This window comes from Cygnus olor, chromosome 5 (assembly GCF_009769625.2).
Source record: "Cygnus olor isolate bCygOlo1 chromosome 5, bCygOlo1.pri.v2, whole genome shotgun sequence".
NCBI lineage: Eukaryota > Metazoa > Chordata > Aves > Anseriformes > Anatidae > Cygnus > Cygnus olor.
The window spans coordinates 30253110-30276935 of record NC_049173.1 but is presented as its reverse complement, the minus strand read 5'-3'; the positions used below and the strand labels follow the sequence as shown (position 1 = coordinate 30276935).

General features: G+C 70.0%; 6 protein-coding genes across 9 annotated transcripts; 1 reads left to right on the top strand and 5 right to left on the bottom strand.

The window, feature by feature from the left end:
- Positions 1–552: 552 nt before the first annotated feature.
- TMEM132A (transmembrane protein 132A) lies at positions 553–6805 on the bottom strand. The gene is made up of 12 exons (XM_040557970.1): positions 6747–6805; positions 5735–6026; positions 4956–5171; positions 4637–4882; positions 4216–4553; positions 3973–4119; positions 3532–3724; positions 3314–3457; positions 3031–3233; positions 2487–2763; positions 2197–2388; positions 553–2121 (listed from the first exon to the last, which is right to left on the bottom strand). Exons 1-12 carry the CDS (start codon positions 6803–6805, stop codon positions 1006–1008), a joined length of 3423 nt encoding a protein of 1140 aa, XP_040413904.1. The 3' UTR covers positions 553–1005.
- TMEM109 (transmembrane protein 109) lies at positions 6712–9128 on the bottom strand. 2 transcript variants are annotated; one of them, XM_040560270.1, is made up of 6 exons: positions 8979–9128; positions 8636–8871; positions 8580–8599; positions 7858–8107; positions 7659–7761; positions 6712–7575 (listed from the first exon to the last, which is right to left on the bottom strand). In XM_040560270.1, coding segments are annotated over exons 1-6 (1002 nt in total). In that variant the 5' UTR covers positions 8980–9128; the 3' UTR covers positions 6712–7183. The 2 variants fall into 2 exon arrangements, with proteins under 2 accessions (XP_040416204.1, XP_040416205.1); XM_040560271.1 differs by lacking the exons at positions 8580–8599; positions 8979–9128 and having other exon boundaries at positions 8636–8758.
- On the top strand, positions 8703–13124 carry PRPF19 (pre-mRNA processing factor 19). 2 transcript variants are annotated; one of them, XM_040560238.1, is made up of 16 exons: positions 8703–8871; positions 8979–9128; positions 9301–9377; positions 9459–9600; positions 9677–9750; positions 9828–9890; positions 9996–10037; positions 10130–10204; positions 10473–10548; positions 10780–10889; positions 11047–11202; positions 11283–11352; positions 11529–11614; positions 12053–12223; positions 12434–12539; positions 12622–13124. In XM_040560238.1, the coding sequence occupies exons 1-16, from the start codon at positions 8853–8855 to the stop codon at positions 12717–12719; spliced, it is 1515 nt and encodes a 504-aa protein (XP_040416172.1). In that variant the 5' UTR covers positions 8703–8852; the 3' UTR covers positions 12720–13124. The 2 variants fall into 2 exon arrangements, with proteins under 2 accessions (XP_040416172.1, XP_040416171.1); XM_040560237.1 differs by having other exon boundaries at positions 9301–9600.
- Positions 12933–17790, bottom strand: ZP1 (zona pellucida glycoprotein 1). Its single transcript, XM_040560212.1, has 11 exons — positions 17431–17790; positions 17092–17213; positions 15550–17011; positions 15037–15180; positions 14757–14944; positions 14571–14668; positions 14364–14491; positions 14086–14275; positions 13867–14017; positions 13690–13774; positions 12933–13614 (listed from the first exon to the last, which is right to left on the bottom strand). The coding sequence occupies exons 1-11, from the start codon at positions 17591–17593 to the stop codon at positions 13508–13510; spliced, it is 2838 nt and encodes a 945-aa protein (XP_040416146.1). The 5' UTR covers positions 17594–17790; the 3' UTR covers positions 12933–13507.
- Positions 17791–19352: 1562 nt separating this feature from the next.
- On the bottom strand, positions 19353–21629 carry LOC121071233 (acyl-coenzyme A amino acid N-acyltransferase 2-like). Of its 2 annotated transcripts, none has more exons than XM_040559384.1 (4): positions 21145–21629; positions 20594–21063; positions 20254–20456; positions 19353–20002 (listed from the first exon to the last, which is right to left on the bottom strand). In XM_040559384.1, exons 2-4 carry the CDS (start codon positions 21054–21056, stop codon positions 19415–19417), a joined length of 1254 nt encoding a protein of 417 aa, XP_040415318.1. In that variant the 5' UTR covers positions 21057–21063; positions 21145–21629; the 3' UTR covers positions 19353–19414. The 2 variants fall into 2 exon arrangements, with proteins under 2 accessions (XP_040415318.1, XP_040415317.1); XM_040559383.1 differs by having other exon boundaries at positions 21359–21629.
- A 117-nt stretch (positions 21630–21746) lies between these two features.
- On the bottom strand, positions 21747–23817 carry CCDC86 (coiled-coil domain containing 86). The gene is made up of 4 exons (XM_040559390.1): positions 23481–23817; positions 23235–23364; positions 22635–22709; positions 21747–22474 (listed from the first exon to the last, which is right to left on the bottom strand). Exons 1-4 carry the CDS (start codon positions 23801–23803, stop codon positions 22355–22357), a joined length of 648 nt encoding a protein of 215 aa, XP_040415324.1. The 5' UTR covers positions 23804–23817; the 3' UTR covers positions 21747–22354.
- Between the last annotated feature and the right edge of the window lie 9 nt (positions 23818–23826).

The window sequence follows — 23826 nt, the reverse complement described above, 5'->3', positions numbered from 1 at the left end:
ACGGAGGTGGCCCTCGCTCAGGGACCACGCCACGTGCTCTCAGGGTCCCCGCCGTGCTTCGGGAGCAGCTCAAGGCACTGCGGGACCTTGCGGTGCCACACTGCATCGCGCTCGGGACCCCCAGGATGAGGGTCTTGTGGGAGCCATGCTGCACAGCTCCCAACATCCCCACGTTCCAGGGACCTGGGCTGGGCAGCACAGGGCGAGTGGGGTCCCCCCAGGCTCTGGGAGCTCCCTGGGGTGAAAGAGCTCCATGTGAGGCTCCCTCCTCCTCCACCATTTTCTGGGGGTGAGGTGGATGCTGGTGAGGCCGTGGGCAGGCACCCACGGGTGTCAGAGCTTCACACCACCTCCCCCCTGCCCCACAGCCCTTCACCCCCCACTCTGAGCCACTGGGCTTGGGAGGAGAGGAGCCGGAGAAGGCGAACGGCCCCGTGGCTGTCCTCACAGCCCCGCTGTGCCTGGCGGAGCCCGGCCGTGCTGGCAGCACCGCGGCACCCCCAGCACCCAGCCCCTGCCTGCTCCAGCAACACCACGGCACGGGAGCCGCTCCGCTTTTTTAAATATTTTATTTTTGTAACAACGTCAGAATTAAAAATCTTCCATAAATAACAGGCCCCCGCAGCAGCCCCATCCCACAGCGTTATGGATACAAAACGGACGTGTGGCCGGGGGGAGAGGGGGCGCGGGGCGCTCCCCGGGTCGGACCACAGGACTCATCATCAGCACTATGAACACAACGTCGCAATGAGACCCACAGCAAGGGGGGGACCGCCGCAGCCTCCCCGCGCCCTCCGGCACCACGGCGGCCCCCCAGGAGGGATGCCGCGGGGCGGGCGGCTGCCACCCCAACAGCCTGTGGGGCCAGGCCCTCCGGTGTCCTTGCCGGGGCAGGGCTCAGGCCACCAGGAGGGACGGGGACAGGGAGGAGGCCAGTCCCATACAGGTGCTCCTGGGGCAGTGCCAGCTCGGGGAGGGGGGGGTGGGCAGGAGCTGCCCCCGGGGTCAGGAGCTGCCCCGGATCCTCTCCATGTAGCTCCTGAGCTCCTCCGGGTCCCGCAGCCCCATGTCCTCGCACACCCAGCGGATGTCGTCCTCGCTGGCCACGAGGATGGACTGGACGTTGGGGGCGGGCTGGGGGGGCTCCTCGGGGGCACGGGGCGGCGCGAAGGTGACAAACTCCACACGCTTCCGCCGGCCGCCCCCTGGCGCAGCCCCCTCCTTGCGGGCCAGGGGGGTGCCGGGTGGCGGCGGGGCACCGGGGGGAGGCCCCGCATCGGGTACCTGGGGGTCCCCGCAGCAGCAGCGCCCGGCCTCCGTGCCCGCCTGGGGGGGCGGCGGGGCAGGGGGCTCCGGCTGCTGGCGGTCCAGCTGCCGGCTCAGCTCCTCCTGGTCGGTGCCCAGCCAGACCCAGTTGTGGGGCTGGGGGGCCGAGGGGGCCGCACCGGCGTCGGGGGGCTCCTTCTGCTGGTAGCGCAGCACGAAGAAGATGCAATTGACGAGGAAGATGAAGATGGCCAGGCAGAAGACGCCCAACAGGACGTACATGCCAATCTCCAGGTCAGTCACCCGCGCCGGGGCCTTCACCATCTCCTCTTCCTCCTCCTCCTCCTCCTCTCTGCCAGCACGGCCGCGGACTTCCTCCCCCTGCTCCTCCTCCTCCTCAGAGGAAGACCCCAGCCCCTGCAGCTTGGTGGAGGCCGGTCCCACGCCACCGGGGTTCCTCCTGCGGGGCTCACCGGCCGCCGTCACCGCCTCCCCCGACATGGCCCCCTCGGCCCGCGGGAAGGGCGCGGGGGGCCGGGGGCTGCCAGGGGGGGCCCCACGCTGGGCAGCCCCCACCTCCAGCCAGGCAGAGCCGGTGGCCAGAGCGGACGCCCGGTGCCGGCCGCGGCGGCAGGCATCCGGGGGGTGCAGGCTGAGCTGCAGCAGAGCCCCCCGCCCCGGCCCCTCGGCCAGCACCCGTGGGCGCCAGGCGGGGGCCCCGGGCAAGCCCCCCGTGACGGTGACCACGGCAGGGTCCAGCGAGGCCACGGCCAGCGCCACATCCTGCCAGCCGTACAGCTCCAGCGGGGCCAGCGTGCCGTCGGAGAAGGACAGCCACACGGACAGCGTTGCCTCCTGCCAGGACACCGGGGATGACACCAGGGCTCAGGGCACCGCGAGCACCCCCACACCTCCCCGCAGCCCCCTCACCTGCTTGGGGGCCCGCAGCGTGGCCATCCCCTGGCAGGTGGCCGTGACCACACCCGGGTGGCCTGGCTCCGTCCGCAGCGCCAGCGCCAGCCCCGCCACCACCTGGGCACGCAGCTCTGTCACCGTCACCTTCTCCTCCGACACCACCAGCGTCTGCTCGCCCAGGATGGAGTCCGAGACAGGGGAGCGGACCTGGGGGCACAGGGGGCACCTCGTCAGGCCCCTTCCCAGCCCCAGCACCGCCACCCCTCCAGCCTCACGCCTCCCTGAACGGCGCACCCCGAGCCTACCTCCACAGAGGTGACGCCGGGCTCCCGGCCGACCACCACGGTGTCCCCCTCCAGCGACGCCACACGGGGGTCCTGCACACGTGCCCGGCCAGCCACCAGGTGGGTGACATCCAGCAGCCACTGGGGGCCAGGCAGGTAGGAGAGGTGATGGCCACCGTCCCGTGGGTGCGCCACGAAGTGCGCCAGGAACCGCACTGACGTGCGCTGGTATTGGGGCCGGCAACCCCGCGCCCGCCGCTCAGCCTCCTCCCCGGGCTCATCCGCCTCCCCGTCAGCACTGGGGACAAAGGGATATGTCCATGGCCAGCCCTACAGGACTCTGTGGGGCAGGGGGCATGCCGTGGGGTGTGGCAGGAGGACGTGGCATGAATGCCAGGGGGCTCAGCACGGCAGGGATGTGTCCCAAGTGCCTTGGGGCTTAGTGGGGCAGGGACATGCAGCACGAGTGCCGTGGGGCTCAGCACCTCCTCCTGCTTCCAGCTCCCTCCTGGCCCATGCCACGGCGGTGGCTGGTGACAGCGGTTTGGCGGTGGGACCATCTCACCTCTCGGTGGCACCGGGCAGGCGCCAGCCCCGCACCTGCTCCAGGGTGGTGTCACCGAGCTGGATGCGGAGCGGCAGCAGCGGGGCCCAGACGGTGAAGAGCAGAGAGGCGTGCAGGCGGCGTGACCAGAAATCCACCCGTGCCCCCCGTGCCCCCCGGCTCTCCTTGCCCCCCACGAATACTGCGTCGCAGCTGTCTGCCACCTGGGGAGGGGAGACACAGAGGGGTAGGGGGCTGGCAGCCCCCCGGGAGGGAGTTCCAGGGGGGCCGGGACCCCACTCACCTGCAGCACCTGCTTGTCAGCCGACTCGCAGCCCAGCGGCTCGGTGACCTCGGCCACGCCGCCCCCCGCCTCCACCGTCACCAGCGTCACCGGCACAGCGCGGGGGACGCCGGTCAGCGGGGCCGTGTTCACCAGCTCCAGCTCCTGCGGGCAGAGCGGGGCTGAGAGCGCAGCACAGCAGGGAGGTCGGGGGGGATGGACACCGGGGGGACACCCACCTGCACCAAGGGGACGAGGGCGCGCACGTCCCGCTCCGACACCTGCACCTCCCACACCAGCTTGTCCTTCTGCGCCTCGGGGTCCTGGCCGGGGTACTCCACCTGCCAGGTGAGGGGCCGCGCCGGCGCCAGCCCCCCTGTCCCATTCTCCACTGCCAGGTCCAGGTGCAGGAACTCGACCGCCTCCGATGCCCTGCAAAGTCGTGTCCCGGGCTTTGAGCTACTGGGATGGGGCCACCCACAACCCCAACTGGGATCTACTGGGATGGAGCTGTCCTGCAATCTATGACTTGAATGGGGGCTATCCCACAGCCACAGTCCCCCTGTTGGGCCATACTAGGATGGGAGCAGTGCAACGCACAGGTCCCCGTGCCCCAGCAGGGCCATACTGGGCTACACTGGGCACCATGCAGAAGCTCCCTCTGGCACTGCTGCCCCTACCTCCAGTCCCCACGGGCGTCCCCGCTCCGCCGGCACGTCACCACGGCCGTCCAGTGCTTGGGGCCGCGGGTGCGCTCCAGCTGGATGGCCCAGGCAGGGTCCACGGGTCGGGCTGCCACCACCAGCAGCCCCTTCTTGGCCTTGATCCTGGGGGACGAGGTGTGGGGGGGGACACGGGACGCATCACACCGTGGCCCCCCCGACCCCTGCCTCCCGCTCCCATCCCCACACCCGGGGTCTCACCGCAGCGTCAGCTGCTGGGCGGTGAAGTTGTGCCGCAGGGCGAGGGTGGCGGCAAAGCGCTGCCCGGGGCGCAGCGTGGCGTCGGGGACGCGCAGCAGCACCCGCTCGTCCAGCCGCACCTCCTGCCGCCGTGCCGGCGCCGCCACACGCAGCTCCAGCGGCCCCAGGTACCGCGGGGCCTCCCGTGGCCCCGCGTCCCCCCCCCGGCCGCATGCCCCTGGCCCCACCACGCCATAGTGCAGCTCGGCCGGCTCCAGGGGGGCTCGCGGGGCAGGGGCGGCCGGGGAGAACCAGCGGGGGGGGATCTCCAGCTCCACCACGCAGACGCCCAGGGGAGCCTGGGGGGGATACAGGGACAGCAGGCTCAGAGGAAGGGGGGGAGCCAAAGCGCGGTCCCCCAGCCCCAGTGGGCAGCACCAACCTGCAGGCGGCAGGCGCCCCGTGCCACCCGGCCACGGTGGTGGGCATGGAGGGTGACGCAGGGCAAGTCCCGCTCCCCAGGGTGCTCCCGCTCCCCGCGCCGGTCCCGCTGCCCGGGCAGCCAGTCGGGGCCCCGCAGGTGGAAGAGAACGCGGGCAAAGGGCTCGTCTGGGGACACGGCGCTCTCCAGGGACACGGCGCGGACAGCCCAGCCGTCCTTCTCCGGGGGGCTCTCAGTGGGCACCTCCTGGAACAGACGGGGATGCTGGAGGGGTCCCGGCAGCCCCAGGGCTGTGAGGGGCCGGAGGGGGTGGCATTACCTGCCGGGTGGTGAAGGGTGGGTAGGACGCCCGGAGCAGCGGCTGGGCGCCGGAGCCGTGTGGCAGCAGCAGGAAGGTCTCGGTGCGGGCACGCAGGGAGGTGTTGGCGGGCAGGTCCCCGTCCGCCCGCTGCAGCCGGTAGTGCTCGGGCACGGCCAGCACCTCCAGCTCCGCCGGCAGGAACACGGGCTCCGGGGGGGGCCCAGTCGCCGCTCGCTGCGGGGACGGGGACCGCTGTCACCGGCCTCGGGGGGGCAGGGGGGGCACGGGGGCCGCAGCCCCTACCCCAGTGCTTCGCTCTGGGGCGCGCAGGGAGAGGAGCCGGTGCCGCCCCCCGGGGGTGCCCCGAGGTGGGGGGCCCGAGGGGTCCCCGTTCCCACGGGTGCTGGGTGCCGGGGGGGGGACACGCTGGTCCCGGCCCCAACCCCCCGGGGCTGTGGGAGCGCCGCGGTGTGCGGGCGGGGAGCTGGGTCCCGCAGGGTCGGATCCAGGCGGGGGGCAGCCGGAGCCCGGGGGTCGCACGGGGCCGGTCCCAGCCGGATCCCGGGGAATCCGGTCAGAAGGGGCGGGGGGGGCACCGCGCGGATCACAGGGGATCCGCTGTGCGCGGGGGAATCCCCGCCGGATCCCGGTGCGGCGCGGGGAGCGGATTCCCGGCGGATCCCAGGAGGGAGCAGATGCCGGGGGGCGCGGATCCCGGGCTGCCGGTGCCGGTACCGCTACCGGTGCCGCTGCCGGTGCCCGGTGCCCGGTGCCGGTGCCGACGCGGCCGCGCTCACCTGATGCCCCGAGCAGGGCGGCGGCCAGCAGCGCCAGGCGGGCCCCCGGGGCCGGGGCCATGGCCGGTACCGGGGCCGGTACCGGGGCCGGGAGGGCTCCGCGGCGCGTCCGTGCGAGCGGCGCCGCCGCTGCCGTCCCACCGCCTCCGCGCCCAGACAATGGGGCCGGGGCGGGACCGGCACCGGCGCCGCCTCGCCCCGCCGGGTCCTAAACTCCCGGCCCCGGGCCCCGCGCCGGGGCGCGCAGCGCCGGGCGCACCGGGACCCCCGGCGGGCGGGGCGGCCGAGGGCGCTGGGGGGGACCGGGAGGGGTGGGGGCCACTGGGGGGGGGACTGGGGCCACTGGGCGGGACTGGGAGGGATGGGGGACGCTGGTGGGACCAGGCACGCTGGAAGAAAAGGGGGCACTGAAAGGACTGGGGACACCGGGAGGGACTGGAGGCACTGGAGGGACTGAGGACACTGAGGGTACTGAGGACACTGGAAGAACTGGGGGCACTTGAAGAACTGGGGACACTGGGGGGTACTGGGCACACTGAGTGGAATGGGAAGGGCTGAGGGGACTGGGGGGATTGGGGGCACTGGAGGGACTGGGGGCACTGGAAGAACTAGGAACACTGGAGGGACTAGGAGCGCTGGGAGGGACTGGAAGCACCGGGGGGACTGGGGACACCGTGGGCACTGGGAGAGCTGGGGACACGGGGCGCGAGCATGGCCAGGCAGGGGGGCCGAGGGGGCCCAGCAACCAGGCACAGAGCAGGGACGGCCAGAGGGCAACGGGGCCGGCTCCTGGCACGGGTATCCCCCTGCTCCCCCGCCTCAGCAAACAGATGGGGACAGCGCGCGCTGGCCCAGCACGTCCCAGCCTGCCACCGTCCCCGGCGTCCTCTGTGTCCCCCCCCAGGACCGAGGCACCCGCACCCTGAACACCCCGTGACGCTCACCCCTTCCCCACGGGGTCGGCCAGGCAGCACAAGGACACTTGTGAAACTATTTATTTGGCACCGCATACCAAAACCGTTCAAAAAGCAGCTTGCAAACCGAGCCGGCAGCACGGGGCACGGCCGCCATCCCACGGGGGGGACGACACCCATCTTCGGGGTCCCCTTCCCGCCCCCCAGCCACCTCCAGAGACGGACGGACGGACAGGCTGCCCTCTGCTCTTTGGTGGGCGAGGGTTTGGGGCTGGGGGCTGCTGTCGTGCCCCCTGGGGGACAAAGCACTGTGGGCTCGGTGAAGGCACTGAGGAGGGGGCACGGGGAGCGGCCCCCCAGCTTCGGGGGGCAGCGGGACGGGGGCTGCCGGGATGGCGCCTGCCCCACGGGGTCACCAGGCACACGTGTGGTGGAGGAAGGGGCGAGCGGGGTGGGGGGGGCGCACACGCTGGGGGACACACCGGGGTTCACACACATGGGGCTGGGGGGCAACCCAGGCCCCCCCCGCACCCTCTCACTCCTCCTCCCGGTTCTGGGGGCCCCCCCACCTCTGCCGCCGGCACAGCTCCTCCACCTTCCACTCGAGGCTGCGGACGGCGGCTTCCAGCCGCACCTCGGGGCTGGGGGGGTGCCCCCCGCCGCCCCCCAGCAGGACGTAGAGCCCCCAGAGCCCCAGCAGCATCGCCGCCTGCGCCGTGGGGCTGCTGCCCTCGGCGGCCGCCACGCGGAGGAAGGCTCCCAGGAAGCAGCACAGCTTCAGCCAGCGCAGCGCCGGCCGCAGCGGGGCCAGCACCAGCCCCAGCAGCCGCGGCAGCAGCCGGGCCCCCGCCAGCGCCACCAGCCCCCACAGCAGCACCCGCTGCACCTCGCCGGGGGCCAGCGCCGCCCCGCGCACCAGCCAGGCCCCTGGAGGGGGAAAACAACGGGGTCGGGGGGGGGGGGTGGTGCTGTGGGGGGGTGTCACCGGCTTCGTTGGGACGTCCACTCACCGCCCAGGCCGCAGGCGCTCAGGATGTCCCCCGCGATGGCGCTGAGCACGGCCAGGGCGGCCGAGATGGCGGAGGAGACGAGCCACAGCACGGCGGCCAGGCCCTGCGGGGGAGAAGAGCGGGTGCTCGGGGGTCTGGGGGGGTGACAACCCCCCCCCGGTGTCCCCGTAACCCCCCCAGAAAGGGGTCCGGGGCTCACCTCCGCCAGCAGCCGCAGCGGCTCGGGGCCCAGCCAGCCCTCCAGCCTGGCCCAGGCGGCGTGGCCCAGCCGCCACAGCAGGTCGTCGGTGGCGGTGACGGCACGGCTCCCGAAGCCCTCGGGGCCCCCCCCCGCCGCCACCGCCGCCAGCGAGGGGGCCCAGGGCAGCGCCAGCAGCGCGGCCCCCAGCAGGGCCCGGCTCCCCCCGGTGTCGCCCCCCATCCCCAGCGCTGCCTCCGGCCCCGGGGCTCTGCGGGGAGCAGCACCGTGGGGGGGGCGGCAGGGACAGCAGGGCCTGTGCCCCCCCCCATACCGTCCCCCATGCCTGCCAAGCACCTCCGCTCCCCCCCAGGACCCCTGTGCCCAGTGTGCCCCCCCCCCCAGGTCCCCCCCCACCCCCCTGGGGGACCCCCAGCACCCCCTAGCCCAACATAACCCCCCCCCAACGTACCCCCGCATTACCCCCCCTAACGTACGCCCCCATTTGTCTCCCCCCAGCCCCCCAACCCCCCAACATACCCTTCAACCCCCCCCATTACCCCCCAACACCCCCCAGATTCCCCCCCGAACCCCCTCGACCCCCCCCAAATCCCCTCCCCCCTCCCCCCCCGCGCCCCCCCAACCCCCCCGCCCCAATCTGCCCTTCCCAGCCCCCCCCCGCCCCCCCGGGCCCCTTCCCCAAGGGCTCCAGCCCCCCCCCGACCCCGTGCCCCCCCCCGTACCCCGCCGCCGCACGGGGGCGCTGCGGGGCCGGGCGGGCGGGGGCGCGCGGACGGACCCTGCGCCGCGGGGCACCACGGGAGTTGTAGTCCGGGCGCCGCTGTGGCCCCGCCCCCACCGCGGGGCGCGCCGGGAGCGCTTCCGTTTCCGGCGGCGGAGCCCGCGTGAGGCGGCGGGAGCGGCGGAGCGCGCCGCCCCGGGACCGGAACCGGAAGCGGAGCCAGGAGCGGAGCCCGCGGGCGGAAGCGGAGCGGGGCGGCAGCGCAGGGCCCGCCATGGCCCTCATCTGCTCCAGTGAGCGCGGGGCGCGGCGGCGGGGGGCGGCGGGAGGCCGGGACCCTGCCGGTACCGGTACCGGTGTCGGTGTCGGTGCCGCGCCGTGACCCGCGCCCTCCCCACAGTCTCCAACGAGGTCCCCGAGCACCCGTGCGTCTCGCCCGTCTCCAACCACGTCTACGAGCGGCGGCTGATCGAGAAGTACATCGCGGAGAACGGCACCGACCCCGTCAACAACCAGCCGCTGTCCGAGGAGCAGCTCATCGACATCAAGGGTACCGGCGGGCGGCGGGGCCCGGCCCCTCCCCGGGGCTGGGGCAGGCCGAGCCTCCCGGTGCGGGCACGAGGCCGGGCCGCAGGGCCGGGGCGCGGAGGGGAAGGCCGGTCCCGGGGGGGCTGCGGGGCGCGGAGGACGCGGCTGACCCTCCCGTGCTGTCCCGTTGGCAGTCGCCCACCCGATCCGGCCCAAGCCGCCGTCTGCCACGAGCATCCCGGCCATCCTGAAGGCGCTGCAGGATGAGTGGGTGAGTGGCGGCCGGGAGCGGAGGCCGGTAACGGGGCTGAGCGTGTCTGCCTGCCCGCCTGACTCTGCCCCGTCCCGGCAGGACGCCGTCATGCTGCACAGCTTCACCCTGCGCCAGCAGCTGCAGACCACGCGCCAGGAGCTGTCCCACGCGCTCTACCAGCACGACGCCGCCTGCCGCGTCATCGCTCGGCTCACCAAGGAGGTCACTGCTGCCAGAGAAGGTGACGGTGGAAGGAGGGCAGCCGTGAGCCTCGGGGAGAGAGGGCAGGGACTCACGGGACTTCTCTGCCTCCGCAGCTCTGGCGACGCTGAAACCGCAGGCCGGCCTCATCGTGCCCCAGACCGTGCCGTCCTCCCAGCCCAACGTGGCGGTGAGTCCCCCGCTGCCGCACTTTGTGCTTTTCCCCCGTGCTCCCTTCCCGCGTGTAACCGAGCGTGCGCCCCGCAGGGAGCTGGGGAGTCCATGGACCTGGGAGAGCTCGCAGGCATGACCCCCGAGATCATCCAGAAGGTAAGGATCTGCCGCTTGTGCTGCTGCAGACCTCAGCGGCTGTTCTCCAGCCTGCCGCTGCGGGAGCTTAGGTCAGGCTGCGGACGCTGTCCTCTCGTTTTGTAGCTTCAAGACAAGGCCACGGTGCTGACCACGGAGCGTAAGAAGGTGAGCAGCCACATTCTACTCCCAAGATGCTGCGGAAGTTAGGACGTGACGCGTCCTGAGGTGTTCATCCCTGCACCGTTTTCCTTCTGCAGAGAGGCAAGACGGTTCCGGAGGAGCTGGTGAAGCCGGAGGAGCTCAGCAAGTACCGGCAGGTCGCCTCGCATGTGGTGAGTGCTGCGATGTGGGACGGGCACTCAAAAACTCTTCTTGCCGCTGGGTATGCGCTTGGCAACATCAAAAGGCGATGGGTCTGCTGCTGGGCAGAGCTAGGAGAGGGTTGTGGCTCTTCCCACGGGGATCTGTGCTGGGGTGCGTGTGGTGCGGGCTCCTACAGCTAAATCAAAGCACCCTGGGCTCCCTCCAGGGCCCCCTCCGTTCCCTTTGGAGCGTTTTCTTGCTCGCAGCACTAATCTGGCGTCCTTCTGCATCGTGCAGGGGCTGCACAGTGCCAGCATCCCGGGGATCCTGGCCTTGGACCTCTGTCCTTCCGACACCAACAAGATCCTCACTGGTAAGGGAGCCGCCTCCATGTCACGGGGAATCTGGTGGCAACAGAGAGCCTGCGGCTGCTTGGGAGCGGGGCCCTTTGTGCTTCTGGGGGCTGAGGTGGGCAAAGGGGCCTGAGGAATTCTCTCGGCTCATGGCAAAGCTTCCCAGGACAGAGCTCTCCAGGAGCAGCAGGTGGTCGTTGGACTTGGCTGGCCTCGCTCCATCTCTTACAGCTCCCCGCTGTGTTTTCCAGGCGGGGCTGATAAAAACGTCATCGTCTTTGACAAGAGCTCAGAGCAGATCCTGGCGACCCTCAAGGGCCACTCCAAGAAGGTCACCAGCGTCGTGTTCCACCCCTCGCAGGTGCGCTGCTGCCTGTTCTGGCCTCTTCCTTCGTGGCCAGACTTGCCCAGATCGGGCACCCTGTGTCTTTCTCTGGCCAGTTCCTGCCTGTAGGCAGGTTCTGCGTGGAGGCACGGTGGTATTTTGGCGTTAACCTTCCTGCCTCGTCCCTCTCTAGGAGTTGGTGTTCTCGGCTTCTCCCGATGCTACCATCCGGATCTGGTCTGTGCCCAACGCCTCCTGCGTGCAGGTTGTGCGTGCCCACGAGGGCTCCGTGACCGGGCTGAGTCTGCACGCCACGGGTGACTACCTGCTCAGCTCTTCTGATGACCAGGTGAGGCCCGGACCTGGCGCAGGGCGTGCAGACACCCCGCTTTGTCGCTGTGTGCTCAGCACCCTGTTCCTCTCTTCCAGTACTGGGCTTTCTCGGACATCCAGACCGGCCGTGTCCTCACCAAGGTGACAGATGAGAGCTCTGGCTGTGGTAAGGCTGAGTGTGCCCACCCGGGGGGGTCTCGTGACCATGCGGAGAGGTATTTTTCTGCCCACGGGTCCGTGGCCTCTCGGAGCATGGGAGAACTCATCTGGGGGCTCTTGGTAGAAGGGCTCTCCCAGGGCAGAGTCTCCTCAGCCCTCCGATGTTTCCCTGTGTCTCTGCAGCTCTCACCTGCGCCCAGTTCCACCCGGACGGGCTCATTTTTGGAACAGGGACGATGGACTCTCAGATCAAGATCTGGGATCTGAAGGTAGGGCTGGCCCGGGGCGCGCAGGGGGGTGGGGAGTCGGCGGCGCGTTCGGCTTGGTGCCCAGCGGCTGTGCTGTAGCTCCAACCAACACGTGTGGCCCCGTGCTGGCTCGCTGGGCCGTTTTAACTCCGCAGCAGCCTGACTGTGCAATTTGCCGTGGGCTGAGCTACACGGACGGAGAGCGATAGCTGTAGGGATCTGCTCTCCAGTGTCCCTGGGGCTGATGTGAACAGCAGAGGGAGTTTGGTGCCGCGTGGCGGGGACGCAACCCTGGGGCTTTCCTCATCCCTGCTTCTCCGGGAACGGGCAAAGTCTTGCTGTCCCCTGGGGGCTGTTGTCACCTTGGCTTTCCTGGCCAACCTGCTGCCCTGGGGAGGCTGGGGTGCCCGAGGCAGCGTCTCCCTGCCAGCGGCCCGTGTCTGACCCTCCTGTCCCCAGGAACGCACCAACGTGGCCAACTTCCCGGGGCACTCGGGCCCCATCACCAGCATCGCCTTCTCCGAGAACGGCTACTACCTGGCCACAGCTGCAGACGACTCTTCTGTCAAGCTCTGGGACTTGCGTAAGCTCAAGAACTTCAAGACGCTGCAGCTGGACAATAACTTCGAGGTGTGTGGCAGTCCCTTTTCCCCGCGGCTGGCAGCCTGCTGGGCCGCTGTTGGCCACCCCAGCCCCGCTCACGCGCTCCGGGAAGCCTGACGTGGAGGTGCCGGTGGCGCTGCGTGGGTGTTGGGGCGGAGAGGAGGTGCTGCCCCCCCGGCACGGCAGCTGGAGCTTCCCAGGCATGTCCTGAAGCCTTGTTCCCCCTCTCCTTCACAGGTGAAGTCTCTCATCTTTGACCAGAGCGGCACCTACCTGGCGCTGGGCGGGACAGACGTCCAGATCTACATCTGCAAGCAGTGGACGGAAATCCTCCACTTCACCGGTGCGGGGCGCGGGGGTGAGGGCGGGAGGGGAAGCGCCTCGGCCTGGCAGTGCCCTAACCGCCTGCTGCCTTCCCTCCCCAGAGCACAGCGGCCTCACCACAGGAGTGGCTTTCGGCCACCACGCCAAGTTCATCGCCTCGACGGGCATGGACCGGAGCCTCAAGTTCTACAGCCTGTAGCCCCGGGCCTGGGGCCGGCATCTCCCGCTGCAGCGCTGGGGTTTGGGGCGGGTGGGGGGTTGGGGGGGAGGGACTGGGGGGGAGGGAGGGAGGGAGGTGTTCTGTTACTCCTTTAGGCTCCCCTGCTCTAGCTGTGGGCAGAGGGGAAGGTAGTTGGATGTCGCCCTCCCTGTGCTTCATGGATTTGTTGTTTCAGTTTTTTCTTCTTTTCCGGTTTGGTGTTTGTCTTTCTGGCTTTAGATTCTCTTCCGTGGCTGTAACTGATGCACCGAACGGCTCCGACCCACGCGCGGGTGGAAGTTTGTGACGGGTTGTGGGGGGATGTGCGGAGGGAAGGGGGGGACTGTGCAGGTTTTGTAAGCAGTTACCTAGTTTCGTTACGGAAATAAAGAATTATTCACCTTAGCCGTGCTCAGCCCGCTGGGGAAGGGTGTGCTGCTGCCAGGGCGGGGTGAGAGCAGGGGCAGGGGCGGCGGGGCGCTCCCCTCCCTCCCCTGGCTCTGAGCTGTCTGAGGGGCAGTGACCACGGGGCAGAGGATTTGCGGCCAGGGCAGCTCCAAGGCTTCAGCCTTTTCTTTTGCGATGGAGCTCCCCTCCTGCACAGACAAGACACTACGATCCTGCGGCCGCAGCCGTGCTCTTCACTGGTTTATTGTTCGGGGTTCCTGCTTGCCGCCAGGGCCAGGGGGACCCAGGGGGCTGGCCCGGAGGCAGGGGCTGAGGAGGAGGAGAAGGAGAAGGAGGAGAAGGAGGGCAGCCAGTGCCCCAGGGAAGCGGCAGCGCGGGGCTCAGCCTCTCCCCGCCGCAGGCCTCTTGGGGAAGACGACTCGTCCCTGGGAGGTGACTGTGCCCACGGCGGTCGCTGTCCCCCTGTCCCCCGCTGACCGGCGGGCTCCTGGGGAGGGGGCGTGGGGGTTGGTGTGGGAGAGCCAGCGGCAGTCAGGACCCCCCCACACCAAGTCACACTTACGGGAGGGCACGGCCAGCTGGCAGGAGGGCCGGCAGGGCTCGGGCTGTGCGAGGTGGCACACCGAGGCGCTGCACAAGATGTACACCTGCGAGCCGCGGCGACACGTCACGCGTTGCTCCGTGTCCCACAGAGCAAGGGGACCCCCGCAGCACGGGGACCCGCACCCCCCCGCCTCACCTCTCCCTCCAGCACCGCCATGGAGGGGGTCTCCACGAAGGCAAAGGTGGAGACGACGAAGCGCTGGTAGTGGCTGGGGAAGGGCAGCTGCGGCGAGGCGGGTCCCACCGGCACCAGCTGTGTCCTGTAGTTGTCCCCAGCGAAGGGACACCTTGGAGAGGGGGACCCGCCGTCAGTGCGTGCGAGCCCCCCCCGGCCGCCCCCTCCCCGCCTGCTCACCCGTCCACCAGGATGGGCCACTGGGGCTCGGCCGCCGGGCCGGTGCTGGGGGACGCCCAGCACTGGTGCAGCACCAGCACCAGGTTGGGGTCGGTCTTCTGCAGCAGCCGGACCTCCACGTAGATGGGGTCCCGCAGCACCTTCACCAGGGGGTAGTCGCCGTCGGTGTGGTAGGCGCTGTAGCTCTCGTCTGCGGGAGGGCACGATGCTGAGCGGGCCGCAGCCCTTGGGGGGGCGGGCAGGGGGACAGACTGGGGGGGCCACGGGGGGCTGCTCACCGGTGGCGATGCGCAGCTGCAGCCGCAGCGGCCCCGGCTGCGCCATGGGGGCGGCGGTGGGGGGCACGGCCACCTCCAGGCGCAGCGGCAGCAGCTCGCTGGCGTTGTAGATGCAGCGGGCGTGGAGGCTGCGGGGGAACCGGCGGGGTGAGCCGCGTGGCAGGGGGGTGTCCTGCTGCCCCACGCCCCCACCCCGCGTCCCCTTACATGTAGACGCTGTCCCGCGTGATGGAGCCGCGGGGACCCGGCTGGACGTCAATGGTGGAGATGAGCTGGTTCTCGTAGATCAGCCGGTCCTCGATCACCTGGGGGGGGAACACGTGTGTCGGGGGGGGTGTCAGGCTTCCCTCTCCCACCTCCTGGACCCAGAGCCCCGGGGGCTGCGTCCCCAACCTGCACGGTGGTGCCGCACTGCGTGACGGGGAAGTGGAACATGACGAAGGTCTCGGTGGCCTGGGCGGGCTGGCAGCCGGGCTGGGTGCTGCTGGCCAGGCGCACGCTGTCCAGGTTGTAGGGCTGCACGGAGAGGCCCCGCGGCACCACCAGCACGAAGTGCCCCTCCGGCAGGCACTGCACGGTGGCTGCGGCACGCGGCGGCACCGGTTACGGGCAAGGCAGCGGCCGCAGGGCACCGGCAGGTGATGGGGCGACCCCCGAGCCCCGAGCCCCCTACCTGTGTTGCCGTAATAGCAGGGCGTTGCACGGTCCGTGTCATCGTAGCAGCACCCCGCCTGCAGGCAGGCATCGCGGCCCGACGGGGCCACGCAGGACAGCCGCCCCGCTGCCACCTGGCACTGCTCCCGCGTCAGCTGCGTGCCTAAGGGGTCCGGGGGGGGGGGGGGGGAGCTCCCCTCAGCACCCCTCTGCCCATCCTGAGCATCCCTCTGCCTGCAATGAGCATCCCCCTGCTCTCCCCAAATATCTCCCTACTCACCCTCAGCATCCCCTTGCCCACCCCAAACGTCTCCTGCCCACCCCAAATACCCCCTGCTCACCTCCAGCATCCCCTTGCCCACCCCAAACGTCCTCCTGTGCAAGCATCCCCTGCCCACCTTCAGTGTCCTCCTGCCCATGCATCCCCCTGCCCGCCCTGAGCACCCCGCCCTGCTCTCCCAACCCCTCCCCTCCCGTCCCCGGGGATGCCCCCGCCCCGGCTGCAGCCCCCATCCCACCCCCCCCGACCCACCTGCCCCTGCCGAGGGGTAGAAGAGAGCCGTGGGGCGCAGCAGACCGGGCTGGGGGTGAAGGCCGGGGTGCAGCAGACCCGGCTGGGCTTGCGGCTGCAGCCCCGGGCGCACCAGCCCCGGCCGAGGCGCAAGTGCCGGTCGCAGCAGCCCCGGTCGGGGCTGGCCGGGCTGCAGCAGCCCTGCCTGGCTCTGGAGGCCAGGGCGGATGAGGCCGGCGTGGGAGTGGGACTGGAGGCTGGGGAGAACGGAGCCCGGCTGGCTTTGGGGCTGAAGCCCCGGGCGTGAAAAGCCGGCTTGCGTCTGAGCACCGGCGTGCACCGAGCCAGGCTGCAGGCCGGGGGGCACCAGCCCGGGCTGGTGCTGGAGCTGTAGCCCCGGGCGAAAGAGACCCGGCTGGGTTTGTACCCCAGGGTGCACCAAGCCATTCTGGTTTTGGGACTGAAGCCCAGGGCGAAAGAGGCCTGGCTGGGTTTGCCCCCCAGGGTGCACCAAGCCATTCTGGTTTGGGGGCTGAAGCCCTGGCCGAAGGAGACCCAGCTGGGTTTGCACCCCAGGGTGCACCAAGCCATTCTGGTTTGGGGGCTGAAGCCCCGGCCGAAGGAGACCCGGCTGGGTTTGCACCCCAGGGTGCACCAAGCCATTCTGGTTTTGGGGCTGAAGCCCTGGCCGAAGGAGACCCGGCTGGGTTTGCCCCCCAGGGTGCACCAAGCCATTCTGGTTTTGGGGCTGAAGCCCTGGCCGAAGGAGACCTGGCTGGGTTTGCCCCCCAGGGTGCACCAAGCCATTCTGGTTTTGGGGCTGAAGCCCCGGCCGAAGGAGACCTGTTTGGGTTTGCCCCCCAGGGTGCACCAAGCCATTCTGGTTTGGGGGCTGAAGCCCTGGCCGAAGGAGACCCGGCTGAGTTTGCACCCCCGGCTGCAGCAGCCCAGGCTGGTTCTGGAGCTGAAGGCCCGGGCGAAGGAGGCCCGGGCGGGTCTGCCCCCCGGGGTGCACCACCCCATGCTGGTTCTGGGATTGCAGAGCCGGGCGAATGAAGCCTGGCTGGGGCTGGGTGAGGGGGCGAGCTGCTCCTGGCTGGTTCTGGGGCTGGAGCCCCGGGAGACCCAGGCTGGGCTGTGGCTGGCGCTGCAGCCCCGGGTGCACTAGAGCTGGCTGTGTCTGCACCACGGGGTGAACCTGGTCCCTGGGGGGTCGGGGGGGCAGCTGGGGGACGGGGACAGCCAGGGCGGACTGGGATACGTGCTGCAGGAGGCCAGCCTGGGGCTGGGGGACGAGGACATCAGCCTGGCTCTGGTGGACGCCGTTGCCCCGAACGGACTCGAGGTGGCCACGCACGCTCGTGTCAGCGACGGTCTCGTAGTCAGCCGGCTGCGGGCAGGTCATGTTCACCTCGTAGGAGGCGACCGCCACCCCGCTGAGCAGCGTTTCCTCCAGCTGCACCCTCAGGACATAGCGGTCATCCTGTGGGGGGGACAGGAGGGGCCGTCACACCCCCCCCGTCCTGCCCCACCGGGCACCCCACGAGCGGGAAGCGGCCTCACCTTGACCAGGACGTGGCAGCCCTCATAGCCAGAGGAGAAGACGAGCGCGCCATCTGCCCCGGTGTTGAGCCAGTGCAGGCAGATGGAGCAGTTGGCCACTTCAAAGCGGGTGCCAAACTCATCTGTGGGGATGCCGGGGGGGGGGGGGGCGGAGGGGGGGCATGCATGAGGCAGCCCTGAACCCACATCCCCTTGCTGGCCCCATCCCGGTGCACAGCACCGTGCCGCGATGCTCCCCGGGGATGTGGGTGTGCAGGGAACCCCCCCAAAGCCCACGGAAGCCACGTGGCTCAGCCCAGCATCAGGATAGCACCAGGGGTCCCTGAGCTCCCCACTCACCCACGACCTTGAAGCGGACGGCGCGGCCCCGCGAGGGGTAGGCCAGCAGCTGCATGCCGTAGTCCCCGCAGTCGTAGCGGTACTGCAGGAGCGCCAGGGCAGAGTGCGGCCCCGCGGGCAGCAGCAGCAGCAGCGGCAGCAGCAAGGAGCGGCTCCAGCCCATGGCGGCGCTGAGTGCAGCGCGGGGCTCTCCGTGGGGCAGCAGTGGGGCCGTGCATTTATAGCCATGGGGCTGGGGAGCAATCAGATGACCGGCAGGGACGGGACGGTGCCTCCTGCCCCCACACGGGGGACGAGCCCTTCCCGGGGCTCCCACGCCAGCACGACCCCGCTGCCACAGCCCACCAGGGCGATGCCGGGGCGGTGGGAGGAAGCGAAAGTTGTTCAAAGGAACGGCTTGTCCTGCGTCCCTGCGAATGGGGAATCGAGACTCGATGCCGTCAGGATGCTAAGCTGGACCAAGAGCAGCGACTGAAGCGGCACCATGCGGGCACCGGTGGGCTCCTTCATCCTCCCGGGCCGCATGGTGCGGGGTCTGGCACGAGGTGATGGTGACAGCGGTGGCATCAGGCGTCCATCTGGCCATGGGACCAGGAGCGTGTCAAGGTGGGGGTGTCTTTGAATGGTCGGGGTTGGAAGAGATGCATAAAAACCACCCAGCCCAACAGCAGGAACGCCTTCCACCAGGTCACGTTGCCCAAAGCCCCATCCAAGCTGACCCTGAGCATTTCCACGGCTGGGGCACCCCCAGCTCCTGCGGCAGCACCGTGGGGTCCTTGGCACGCTCCGGGGGTGCTGTGGGGAGCAGACACAGTGCCCCCCTTCCAAAGACCAAGGGGCGGTTGTGCCCTGATCCCCCGGGCTGCCGCTCGCCCTCGCCCTGCCCCGCTTGTGGTGCTGCGGGGGAACCGAAAGTCGTCGGAAGAGCACCGTGCCCCGCTGCTGCAGGGGCTCAGGAGAACTGCTCCCACGAATGGGGAATCGAGACTGCTGCTGCCAGCATGGCACAGGGCCAGGGGTCCCCGCAGGCCACCCCTCGGCTCAGCCCTCACCTCCTGTGGCTGCCGCTGTGCCTGCGTGGCACCGCTGGCCGTGCTGAGCCCCGCAGGGCTGGGGTGCCCAGGGCAGGACCCGTGGCGTGACCAAGTGATGGACGGGGCACAAACACAACCAGAGCTGGGTTTTGCCCAGGCTGGGGGCACAGGCAGTGCTGCTCGGCCCCACAGCGCAGGGAAGGACCTCGCTCCCCTCGGGTCGCTGCTGACGGCAGCGTTTCATGGGTTCCCTCTGAACGCTCCCCTCCCAGGCCCCCATCCAAGTTTCCCTTCTGGGTCCTGCCCTTATTGGAGCTTAAACTCCATCACCCCGACACCGCCACCCGCTTTGGGGTTACAGCCAGCTCCAGACCTGTCCCAGCCCTGCTCCTCGCCCAGCACAGCCCCACGCAGGCACCTCTTTGCTGCCGGCTACAATGCTGGGGTTTGAGCACTGCTTTTGACAGCCACTGTCCCACACCCAAGGAGCACTGGAGCCACCGCTCCCTCCTGGAGCTCAGCCCCCAAGCCCCAGATGCAGGAGCTGGGCACCCCCGGGGCATCATTCCCCCTTTGCAGGGGAATAAACTGCAGCTCCTTGGAGACAGCCAGCCCCACAAAGCAGGCTGGAAGCAGGCTTGGTTTTCACCTTTCTTGGGAAGGCTTTGGGTTTTTTTGTGGGCACAGAGCAGCAGACACCCCTGCCCCTTTCTGCTGTCCACCAGACGGCTTCCTGAGCATCGCCTGGGGAAAAATCCCATTCCAACAGACCTGAACTCCCACCAGCTCAGCGCGCCCACGCCCAGGGCAAAGGGCTGAGCCACGGGTGCTCTGCTATCAGCCTCATTAAACCTTAATGAGCCACGGCAGCAGCGCAGTGCTCGGTCAGCAGTTGCGGGGGGGGGAGCACAGGCCCAGGGTCGGTGCCCAGGGCGCCTTTATTGCAGGGCTCACAGCTTGATGGAGGCGGCAGGGCCCAAGTGCAGCTCCAGGAACTGGACGATCTCCTGCCACGAGTGCTCCTGCGCCTTGGCGTGGGGCTGGGGCTCCCCACCCCACACCACAGGCCGGGGGCTGCCCCGCAGGCTGGAGACGCTGCAGAGGGGCGAGCCGGGGGGCTCGATGAGGTGCCCAGCCCCCGGGTAGGAGAGCAGGCGGTAGCCGTCCTGTCGCATGCGCGCGGTGGCCAGCTGGGCGAAGAGCTTGCTGTTGAAGCTGCGGTCGGCCTCCCCCACCACGAAGAGGACCTTCCCCTGGATCTTCTCCACCGGGATGGCCGAGGCGCTGCAGGCAGGGTCCCGCGGGTCGGCGAAGATGGCTGAGTTGTCCATGGCGCCCAGCTCGGTGAAGAGCATGCGCTCGGTGTGGTAGGGGATGGGGGGGATGTGGAGGCCCTTGTAGATCAGCGAGTTGCCGTGCAGGAAGGCCGTGCCGTTGATCCACACCGTGGCCACCACTTGCGGGAGGAAGGTGGCCATGGCCAGGGCCACCTCAGCCCCTTTGGACACGCCGACGACGCCCAGGCCCGGGCCTCGCACCTGCGGTAGAAGAGGAGAGGGAGAACCTGGTGGCACCGCTCGCCCCGTGGGACGTCACCATGGTGTCCCCTGGGCACCAGCACGGCCCCAGAGCTTGGACGTCCCTGGGCACCAGCACACCGGAGTCACCCTGACATCTCTGGTCGCAAGGAAGCCATCCCTGCTCACGGGACATCCTTTTTGGATGGGACATCCCCAGGCCCCAGGACGTCCCCACTCACACGGGCCACTCGCCGCCCTGCAGCACTCACCTTGGGATGCCGGAGGAGCAGGTTGGCCGCCTCCTCGAAGTACTCCAGGTCCAGCTGGGTGAGGGTGCGGGGCAGATCCTCGTAGGCGAAGAAGGCCAGCGCCAGCACCGCAAAGCCCCGGCTGGCCAGCAGCCCGGCCCGGAACTCAATGAGGCCGCCCGCGCCCCCAAACAGGTCAATCACTGCCGGGAAGGGACCTGGCCCTGCGGGCAGCACGGGACCCGTCACCACGGGGGTGCCACCATGGAGGAACCCCCCAAGCCCCTCTCCAGCTTCGAGCCACCAGGGTGGGGGCCTGGAGACCGAAGCCCTTTGGGTCTGGGGGTGCCCCCGTGCTCACCTGGTGGCAGCAGCAGGGCCCCCCGGACCCGTCCCTCCCGGATGGGCACCCGCTGCACGCCGGGGCCCACGTACCACCGCTCGGCCGTGCAGGCGGCCAGCGGCTCGTCCTGCGGCCCCGTCACCAGGCAGAGGCCGTCGAAGACCTCCAGGTGGACGAGGAAGGGGCTGCCCGCCACGTCGCGCTTCACCAGCCGTCGGAAGAGGCTGTCGGGCTGCAGGAACCAGAAGAGCCCCATGGGCCAGACGCCAGCGTAGTTGCCCCCCAGGGCGGCGTGCCTCCCGGCGTCCACCTCGCCCGCCTCGTCAGCGCGGTAGAAGGCACGCGCTTGGAAGCGCTCGCCGTGCTCGTCCGTCAGCCAGGCCCGCAGGGTGACCAGCTGCGAGGGGGCCAGCCCCCGCACCACCACCTGCACCGCCCGGTCGGCCAGCGAGGACTGCGGCGTCACCGTCACCTCCACCATGGTGGACCTGGGGACAGAAGCGCCGCGCGTCACCCCCAGCGTCCCGCCGAGCAGCCCGCCGCTCACCTCTACCCCTTCTCCCCGGCACCGGACGAGGCAGAGGGGCTGCAGGTGAGCTTTATGTCGAGGTCCCAGCCCCCCCCTCACTCAGCCTGGCCAGGCCACTGCAGAGCCAGGAGCTCCGCACAGCGCCAGCACCAGCCCTGCCCAGGGACGAGGTGCTGCGTTCACCCACGCAACGTGACCGGAAAACCAGCTGCAAGCCCCAAAACCACGGGGACGGGCTCCAAGCCCCCTCTTACCATGCGCAGGCGAAGGCTGGGCTACTGCCGGGCCCTGGGGCAGGCGGCTGGGGAGAGGCAGCGCCCGCCACCCACCCTGCCCTGCGCGGCCTCGGCAATCATTAACCCAGGAAGCGGCGGGAGCGCAGCCCGCCCGGCCGATGACCCTCGGCTCTGCCGCACCCCGCGGCTCCTGGAGGGTCCTTCACCCCTCCCCGTGCTCCCTCCGTGGGCGCTGCGTGTTGGGTACACCCCAACAGGGGGCTCTGCCTGCCGCCCTGGGGAACCCCGAGATCCTGCAATTGCAATAACCCTCCCCGTGCTTCGGGGGCTATGCGGCTGGCTTGCCCCCCCAGCATTCTGCCCACCCCCACCGGTCCAGTTTAGCGCAGACAGAAGGCACAGCCGGGAGCAGAAACAGACGTTTATAGGGCAAGAAAACCAAACACAAACGTGAAAAGGTACGCGTGGATTTCCAGCCCCAAGCCCCTTCCTTCCTCCCACCTCCCCACTGTCTCCCAGCCCACCCCAAACCATCCCCCCGCGAGAGGGGCAGCAGGAGGCTGCACTGCCCCACGCAGTCCCTCTCCAACCTCAGCAGCACAGCAGAGGTGCCCCCACCCCAGTGCTTGTTCCTAGGGGGGGGGCAAGACCCCCTCCTGGAGGAAGGGGAGCCCTGGGGGACACGGGGTTGTGGTTCTCTGTAACCCTGGGAAGATTGGAGGAGACCCTCGGCAGAGATGCCAGCCTTCCCTTGAGCCGCTAGAGGCGAGTCCAAAGCAGTTCCTCTTTGTTTTTATAAAGAAAAGGCAAATTTGGGCAGCTGAAGCAGTTCTCGGTCCAGACCCAGGCACCAGCAACACCCCGAGGCTTCACAGGTCAGGGGGATGCAGCAGCTGGATCCTGCAGATCCAGGGCACTGCATGACCACCCCAGCTCCGTCCTGCTGTCTGTCCGTCACTGAGGCCCCAGAGAGGAGCAGGACCCGCAGAGCCCCGGCCGCCCGGTGCCCTGGCCTCACTCCGTGGCTGCTTTGTGCCGCACAGGCGCCTTCTGGAGCATGGCCAGCGTGTCCCGCTTCTCCACCCGCCGCAGCTGCTTCTTCTTCGCCCGCTTGAGCTTCGCTGGGTTCCGGATCTGAGGGGAAGAGGCAGCTTTCAAGCAGGTGGAAAAGCACTGCAGCTTATCCTAATGCTCCTGGGAATGTCCCCCAGCTCATGTGGCAGGGAAGAGGCAATAATCACGCCCTCTTCACCCCACCACCCCCAGCTCCCAGGTCTCTTCCCACTGGACTCACCACTTGGACAATTTCTGCCTTCCGCTCGTTCTCCAGGCGCCGCTTCAGGTTCTCCTCCCGCCGCCGCTTCTTCTCCTGTGGGCGAAGCACCAAAAACATCCCTGCAGGTCCCATCCTCCTACCTTAAACCTCAACTAACGCTGGCCCACAGCGCAACAGAGGTGCCAGCCAGGGAGCTGCACAGCTACCGCAGCACGACAAACACCTGCACGTGCACAAAACCCACTGCGCGAAGCCGAGCTGTCGGCACTTCCCCCACCTCCCCACACGAGGTTTGAGCTGACCGAGCGAGTTTATCCCAAGTCAGCAACTTGCAGCCTGCACGTGGCAGGACGACGGGGGGTTCGGTGTCCCGCCTGGCCGCAGCCGGTGGGGTTGTCCTCGCTGTGGGACAGGCAGCCTGCGGGGCTCTGCCACGGTAACACCAAGCCCAGGACACGAGCAGAGACGCGACGTCGTGCAACGGGGAGTGCGAGAAGCCTCTGCCCGCAGCCTGACTGGGCTCAGAGCTCGCCCCGGCACAGGCTGCCCGGCAGAACAGCCCCCCAGAGGGGCCGGGCAGGTGCAGAGGGGCTGTGCGACGCGCCCCAGCCCCGTTACCTCTCGCTCCCTCTGCTTGCCCTCCTGCAGCTGCCGCGCCAGCTCCCGGACGAGCCTCCTCTCCTGCCGCTCCTTCACCTTCCGCTCCCAGGAGGCGCGCAGGGGCTTGTCCCGGACCATCAGCGAGAACCTGCGCGGGGACACGGAGCCGGGCGGGCAGCGGGGGCAGGCGGGGCCGCCCCCCCTCGGCAGCCCGGGACCCGCGGGGCCCCTCCGCGAGCAGCCCCCGCCCGGCCCCGCCCGCACCTCTTCCTGCCCGGCTCCTTCCACACCCGCCCCGACTTGGGCCTGCCCCGGGGGATGGCCGCCGCCGCCGCCTCCTGCCGCTTCTTGGCGGCCTTGCGGCGGCGCCGCGGGGCCGGGGCCGGGGCCGGGGCCGGGGCCGAGGCCGGGGCCGGGCCGGGCGCTGGGGCCGAGCTCGGGGCCTCCCCGCCGGGCCCCGCCGCCGCCGCCGCCGCCCCGTCCCGCTCCATCCTCCACGAGGCGCCTTCCCCGCCGCGCCGCGCGATGACGTCGGGAGCCCGCGCCGCTTCCGCGCTGACGCCGACTTCCGCCCTCCCCACCGCCATCTTTGTGCCGGGCAGAGTGCTCT